The sequence below is a fragment of the Xiphophorus couchianus genome, chromosome 8 (genome assembly GCF_001444195.1).
Source record: "Xiphophorus couchianus chromosome 8, X_couchianus-1.0, whole genome shotgun sequence".
NCBI lineage: Eukaryota > Metazoa > Chordata > Actinopteri > Cyprinodontiformes > Poeciliidae > Xiphophorus > Xiphophorus couchianus.
The window spans coordinates 8,277,262-8,285,502 of NC_040235.1; the positions used below are offsets into that span (position 1 = coordinate 8,277,262).

Genomic DNA, 8,241 nt, shown 5'->3' on the forward strand with positions numbered 1-8,241 from the left:
TGAATAAATGTCCAACTTCTTGATTATTACGTTTTGTTTTGTGCTGGTCTGACCAGTAAATCCCGCAGGCGATGCTGTTGGAGATGCTGGGTTACAGTGAAACAGTGGCTTATCAAACTCCAGCTGTTCTAAACAGATATGACGTCGTGTAATTGAAATTTAATCTACAGCTTTCTCTTACATCATGTCGGCCCACATGGGAGTTTATCAACCACTTAATTGCTTATCCTTATTTGCATTGCTGGCGCCGTCACAGGCCCACTGTGCTGTTATCCCATCACCTGGAACTGCAATTAATTTCACTTCGTAACCACCAGCTGCGCGGCCTTAACGGCGTTCTGTTTTTCTTTCTTTCTTTTCTGTTCTCTGCAGAACGAGTACACGTGTCCACGCCCCCTACCTGGTGCCTGGCTGGGAGATGTGCCTACAATCCATTAACTCTCAGAGAAAGGACTGTTTGAGATGATGCAACAAATCAAAGCCCGTCCCGCGAGCCCGCCAGGATTCCTCTCTCATCGCTCAGATCGGAGGAGACGCTTCAGTCGTCCTCCATGCAAACGGATTCAATCGATCCAGTAGAAAAAGAGGAGATAATGTGGTGGCTTCTCTCTTTTTTCTTAAGATTTTATAACATCTTTTTTTTATTATTATTATCATTTGGTCGTTGGCATTTCTCATGATGCTCACCTCACAAACACACGCACCGATGGTTGAGGATTCCTGTTGTGCGGACTAATGAGAGCCAAGGGATGGATACAATAAAGATGGCCGCCCACTGCAGGGACCCTAATGGCTTATTGTCTCCTTCAGGACAACATGGCGTCGTACAGAAAGGACAAGCTGTTCCTACAACACGGGGGTGTGTAATTTAAAATGGGTTTCCATGTTTTCAACTCCTGTGAAGCATCATTATATAATCTTTCAGTACATTTTTAAAAAAAAAAGAAAGACTAATCATGAGCTGCGATGGTTCCTCGCAGAAAGTACAAAAAGAGGAATCCGCTGTGGTTGTTTTGAAGTATTTTGTTTTGTTCGGAGAGTTTTCTAAATTCTTTCCAAATAAAATGAAATTTCAAGGACAACTTTTAATAAGGGAGACAAAAAAAAACAACAAAAAACAGAAATGAGGACAGATGCTCCAATCAAGGAAAAATTGTGATTTCCAGAAGTTCTGCTGTTGTTAATGTTGTGTTTTTATTTTCTTTAATTTTATTTTTTAAGAAACAAAAATGTGTGTTTTGAGCAACAGATACCAAAGAGCCAAATGAATCCTTCTTTATTTTTGGCTCACCTTAACATACAGGCGCATCTCAAAACATTTCTGTGTCAAACATAAAGTTAATTTACTTCAGTGAAACTGGAGCTTCAGAAAGTCGTTTATTTCTGTTAGTTGTGATGATTACAGCTTAAACCAAATTTAAACGAAACATAAACAGTTTCCTAGAAAGTTAAAATATTACACAGGAACTTTGAGAAATATATATTTAAAACAGAAATGCTATGGAATCAGACTAGTGACTTGACAGTTATCCAGCATCCTCCTTGAATCCAAGCAAATTAAAGTTTAGTGAAAGGAAAAACTGTAGTGGAAAAAGTTCCAAAAGCATTTAAGAACAAAATATTTAATTAGTTTATTCGCTCATATATAATTTATTTCTTAAAATATAAATACATATATATTTAAATAATATTTAATTAAATATTTTAATTTAGTTTAAAATATAAATTCTTTTTTTACTTCTAAGTTAGATTTATGAAAACTAACAAAAATAACTGTAATCCTGCCAAGAAATTGGTTATCCATTTTGTTTGTGCAATTTGTTTCCCACTGCATGTTTTCCTTCCACTAAACTTTCCCCCAATATGCTTGGATACATGACTCTGAGCGGCCATTTATAACAAATTGTGGCTTATCTTCTGTCTATAGAGGAAAGTAAAGGGACAATGGGGAAGTTTCTCCATGTTATGACATTTCTGTAATAACTTCTTTTTTAAAGGGAGATTTCATGTAAAAAAACAAATTAGTCATAAGGCTTATTTATCAAAATCAACAGAAATAAAAGCTTTAAATATGTCTTAAGCGGTATTACTGAAATAAATAAACTTTAAATGAGATGCACCTATAGTTCACGACAAATCTGGTATTTGTTTTCTTTACAGATTAAATATTAAAAAAGGCCTCGACTCCCTGCAGGTCCAGCAGTGCTTTGCTGCTGAAGCTGCTTTTCTTTCTTTTCTTTCTCCTTTTTTCTTTCCATCATGTGTGCAACGTGTGTGTCTTTGTGAATAAACGACCTTGCAGCGGCAGGAAGATCTTGTCGGAAAGAAAACTCTCAGCACTGCTTTACATTGTAAAACTTTTCTTAAACCAGAATTAATTTAAAAAAAGTAAAAATCATGCTTACTTCAAAAACAATCACCCTGCTCGCCCCCCTTCAACAGACTGCATAATGTTGCTGTGCACGGTTCTGCGTGGGCTTGTGTTGCTCTTTATTTTTTTGGTTTTTATTGTATTTGAAACCCACTGAGTTGTGGATTGTTTTAACCTGTACTCTTTCTACACAAGAAGAAGAAGAAGAAGAATACTTTTTTAATGTAAATCTCTACTTCTTCTTCTTCTTCTTCTTCTTCTCCCCATTTGGATTTGTTGCGGTATTCTTTGTTCACTTTCAACAGTATGTTTTATAATTAAAATGATGACTTTACTGGTGAGCAATAGTAATTGGTCAAATTAAAAACCTCCATTGACCCTTTTGTGTGTTACAGATCCACACGTCTCTGTTCTCTGTGAGTCTCTCTCTCTCGTCGGGTTTTCCACGCAGATCTCCCATGAAGAGGCTGTCAAATCCACATTAGCCTCATTAATTTAGAGAGCAGAACATTGATCTCTGTTCGACCGGCCTGTTCACGGTGACACTCGTGGCGGGCCCCTCTAATCACGCTCCCCGTGTACCGTGTCGCGGGTCGCAGGAGGGAGCCGCGCTCGGATCGTTTGCTCTATGTTTGCTGTTCTTGGAACATGTCAAGCTGTCGGCTCACAGGCCCAGATGGCCAGTCTGTCCAGCGACCTCTCCCTCTTTGCTTGCTCCTCTCCACCCACAATGCCTTGCAAAAGTATTCACACCTTTTAGGTTTTAACCACAATGTGTTTTGTTGGGGGGTTGGAGGTGGGTTCGCGTGCTTTTCCAACAATGATAAGAGAATAAAGCACATAAAATTACAAGAATGTTCTAAAACTATGAGAATAAATTCAAAATATCATAAGAATGTCAAAGTATTACTAAAACAACGACATATAGAAATAAAGCAGTATCATGAAAATAAAGTTGTACAAGAATAAAGTGGAACTAATACAAGGATAAATTCAAATTACGAGAATAAACTTGTATTGAATAGTCAAAGTAATAGTTGTATTATTGCAAGAATAAGTCAAAAATGATAAAGTGGTAGTATTAAGTTTTACAAGCATATATATATATGAGAATAAGGTAGAAATAATATGAAAGTGCTAATGTTACAAAAATAGTCATATAAACAGTCAAAAACTGAAAAAAGACATAGTATTGCAAGAATAAAGTCAAAAAATGAGACTAAAGTAGAATGTTGCAGTATTACGAAAATAAAGTAATACAAGAGTTACTTGTATTATTGTATTAGAATTACTTGAGAATAAGATCGTAGCATTATGAGAATAAAGTTGCACAAGAATAAAGTGGAAATAATACGAGAAAAAAGTCATAGCATTACAAAATATTTGTTACAAGAATAAAGTCGTATGATTAGTAAAAATATGAGAATAAAGTTGAAATAACACAAAAGTTGTAATATTCTGAAAATAAAGTCGTATGAATAGTCAAGACAATGAGAAAAATGTCATTATTTAGAGAATAAAGTCAACATATCAGAATAACATAATGTTATGATTTTGATTTTATTCTGATATTATTTAAACTTTATTCCGGTATAATTTTGACTTTATTCTCATAATTAAATTTTTTTTGTTTTCAAAACCAAAAAAGGCGTTTATGAGGTGGACGGAAAATAAGATCTGAAAAGTTCCCCAAAATAAAAAAACATTTTTCAATACATCGTCTGAAAACAGAAACACTTTGTAACTTTGAGTTGATTTATTGCATAAAATACACAAAAGTTTGTGTTTGTGATGTGAAAAACGGGAAAAGAAAACAATGTAGTTTCCTCTTGAGTTTTTTAATTTCATAAAATCATTTCTTTCCGCTCGTTCTTCCCTCCTTAAGTATCAGCTCACCGACGCTACTAAAGAGAATTTGCCATGATTCTCCATCAACCCGAGCAAATGGCTGCACTTTTAGACTCAGCTGCCTATAAAATCGTGGACATTTTCTATAAAACGTGTAATAAAAGTACATTTTATTGCAGGTCTGTCAGACTGCAGCAGTTGGAGCTGAAAGTACTTTAAAAAGCCAGACAGAAGCTTATTGTTTGTGTCAAGGTTATAAAGTTCTGCTCCCACACTGGAACAACACTATAAATGGATTTCTTTGACTTTTGCTGCAAAGTGCTTTGATAGAAATTTAGCTCAGTTGAAAATTTGTGACCCTAAAGTATCCGTAGTAAAAAGTAATGCTGAATGATTAAGTTTTTTTACTTAAGTCATAAAAATTCAGCGACTAAGCATGATGGCCATAATTTTACGAGAATGATAATGAGAGGTAACTAAAAATAACAGGACCTCAGTCACCTAATTTAAATAAAATCATAGAGCTGAGTCTGAAAAAGCTGAGGATTATGGTACATGAAGGTCGCCTTCAGATTAGCTTAGCCACAAAGCGTACGGAGCTCCATGACTGACAAACTGCACTCAAAAAGTCCATAAAAATATAAATGAGAAAGTTTACAGAGGAATAACTTATAGAGAGTGCTGACTTCAATCCAGAGCAACTCCTCTGGGATGAAAGATTGTCCAACATCAGTGTCTGACCTCATGAATGTGCTCCTGGAAAAATGTCTCATTTCTGAAACTTTTCTTCCTAGCTTTTGTGAGCAGATCTTCCAAGATCCTTTGAGTGAAAGTAGAGAAGTGCATACTGTACTTTGCATTGTTCTCAGAAAAGCTGACCTTGAACACTACTTTTAGTGTTAACTGTGTTGGTCTTATTGAATTAAAGAAAATTAATTTGACTTAAAGATTATTTCAGTAACTTAAAACTAGTTTTTCCGAGCCAGTAAATTGGAAATAAGCAGAAGCACTGCAAAAACACAAAATCTTACCAAGTAGTTTCTGTTTGGCTTCTACTGCAAATATCTCAATACACTTAAAATTAGACAGAAATATTATTTTAAGTCAAAAATCCCTTAATATTGATGAAAAGGTTCGAGTTCCATTGGTAGAATATTCCACTTCTCGTTGCCTAGCAACCCCAGCCACGCCCAGGCCGTCACCTAGCAACCCAGTTCTAATTCCACTGGCAGAGTATTTCATTTATAACATGAGGAAATTGTCTTGTTAAAAGTAAATTTATCTACCAATGGAACTAGAAACTACTTTTTCATCAATATTAAGAAATTATTGACATAAAAAAAAGCTCCTTTATTTTGTTGACAATTTACTTTTAAGTTATTTTTGTCTAATGAAAAACACATCTCAAACAATTATGATACATGCAAGAGAATTCACTTTAAATGGTTGAATCTCTTGTTTCCACAAATATTCTTAGGTTGTGGCATCTAAGTCGACGCACACATATGCACCCTGACCAGGTTTCTGACTGTAAAATACATTTTTAGTTTTGAAATCTTAACAAAAAGCAGGTAACTCAAGAAGTTATTAAGACAGAATTAGAAATATTCATGGGACGCCAGCTTTGCAGAGCAAAAAAAGGGTTTCTTCTTTCTTACAAGTTGACTGAACCTGTGCTTCAGATATTTCCCGATGTGTGCCTTTTATCTTCTCGTGTTTCCCACGTCTCCCTCCTCCTCCCTCCTCCTGTATCTGTCTTATCCTCCGCTGTTCCCTATGATCTCTGCAAATCAGCGTGGCTGAGCCGCGGCAGCACAGACAGCGCTGTTGTCTGCCTGTGAGCGGACCTCATGCATAATTCATGGCGTTCAGGCTCCCAGTTGACCTGAGTCCAAACAGTTGGCAGCCCACAATACTCGCACAGATAGACCCCAGGAAGACGGTGTTTAACTGAAAATGAAAATAAACTAATCTAAGATTCATCAAGACACTCCTGCGACTCTGTAAACAAAGCAACCGAGATACCATCGTCATCCGGCGTCTCTTGGAAGACAACAAAAGCACGATTTACGACGTTCCGGGGACCTTGAAGTTAACACGGTAATTTGCAGGACAGATAGCAGAAGTTTATTAGTAAAAATTTGAAACGAACAAAAAGTAAGTCAGCAGAAAAAAAATTCAAACTTTCAGACCTACAGACTTTGTGGGAAGAGAAGGCAAACCTTGAAGTATATTGTTTTATCTCCTGGAAGGTTTTTCTGATTGGCAGGAAAAAAGCAAAGCAACCCGTTTCGATTCCCCGTGTTCCTCCTCCTACTCCTCCCCCTCCTGCTGGCCTTCGCTTCAAACAAAATGTTCCTCTAATAACTTTACCCAGCATCTCTGCAGCTGACTCACAACCGATTCATTCTTTTTATGGAAGCCGCAGAAATTTGCTACAGCACTCCAGGTTGGTGCCATTTCTAATCACCTCTTATATTTTTTTTATATGTTACCTAAACACATCTCCATTTTTAGAGTACGGATTCCACTTTATCCAAAACACTTTACCCACCTCTATCAAACATGATATGTCAGGAGAGAACAAACTGCTACTCCTTCTGTAAGCGTTCGTCATTTTTTAAAACCAGTCACATGACAGGAGAACTGTTCATCAGATCATCTGCTTCCTCCATCTGCTCCTAAAACACGGACAGAGGGGTTTGTGTGGTGACCATTTGCCAACCAACTGCTGCTCTGTTAGCAGCACGATTTATCAAGTCACGTTTATTTTTGGCTTAACATACCATATCAGCAGCAATAAAAAAAATCAGATAGGAACTTCTCACTGAAAAGATAAGGTTAACACAGATAATGTAGTTGGTCGAATCAAGATAAAGCAACGTTAGCACATACTGTATCAGTTATCTTTGAACCATCATCACTAGCCTCCATATGGCCTCAACAAAGCAACAGCATCCGCTGCAGGGGAAATGTTATCTGCGACACCATGAACTGGAAAAGATAAATCCAAACTATATAATCCACCTGAGAGGAAGCAGCAGCCTGTACGGCGTGGCAGCAGCTGATAATTATCATCCAACGCCTTCCTAAGACCCGAGCCTTGGAGCCTTGGAGATCCTTTTTATGAAATTACATCCATGGTGTTGGCTAGCAGCAGATGACCGTTTCTACCTGGCTGAGTGAAAGAATGGCCATTCCCAAGACTTTATGAAGATTTATGTGGAATATATGAATATATAAAATGTAGACGTACATCTGCTGATTTAAATTTTTTCCTACCTCTTACAGATTTCATAAAAATACTCTTGAAAGTTTTACTCATATTTTAAAACAATAAAATCTTAATTCCAACAATCATTCCATGTACCTGCTATCAACATCATTGTCGCTTGTTTTAGCTTTTTAGCTATTTTTAGCGTTTACATGGTTTTTCCCCCCATTGTTAATGCTAAGACGCTAGTCCTAAGCTAGAGGGTATCATCAGTAGTTCCGGTTAAGGTTAGCAAGCTTTAGCTTTTTAGCTAATCTTAGCTCATGAGTTTAAGCGTCCAGATTAGCTTTGTAATCAGTGCTCTGCACCAATTTTTAGTTATCTTTTGGTGGGATTTTTTAATTGAAAGTTTTCAACTTAAAGCATTCCTGTTGCATTTTCGCAGAAAATGCAATTTTTTCTGCTATACTGTTAAGTTTTGATCATATGTGAGATTTGGATAGAATATTTCTCCCCATAATTTGTCAAACATACTTGCCTGTCCAGAGAACTGCACTGATACAGAGCATTTTAAGGACATGGAGATGAAGTGTTTTGCTAACAGAATATGAAATGAAGTTAAAATGGTTTTGAAAGAATTTGTCCTTGAGAGTAAATTTAAGAAGACATGAAAATATTAAGCACTGAAGATTGATGATATCCTGAACCCTGTACCAAAGAATTGGCCAAAGGAGAAAAAAGTTATTTTACCAAATTGAGTTTTCACTCTGGGATAATTTAAAGGCACTGCTGAACACTGCAAAAGATT

General features: G+C 36.5%; 1 protein-coding gene across 3 annotated transcripts in view; it reads left to right on the forward strand.

Annotated features, from left to right (window-relative positions):
- Positions 1 to 2,767, forward strand: part of LOC114149497 (leucine-rich repeat transmembrane neuronal protein 4-like) — a 79,276-nt gene extending 76,509 nt beyond the window's left edge. For 2 of the 3 annotated variants that reach the window (XM_028025423.1, XM_028025425.1), the window contains one exon: positions 373 to 2,767. In XM_028025423.1, the coding sequence (XP_027881224.1) occupies positions 373 to 461 (89 nt within the window). In that variant the 3' untranslated portion in view covers positions 462 to 2,767. The remainder of the gene's footprint in view (positions 1 to 372) is intronic. The other variant, XR_003596518.1, reaches the window with a different exon arrangement.
- Positions 2,768 to 8,241: the final 5,474 nt, after the last annotated feature.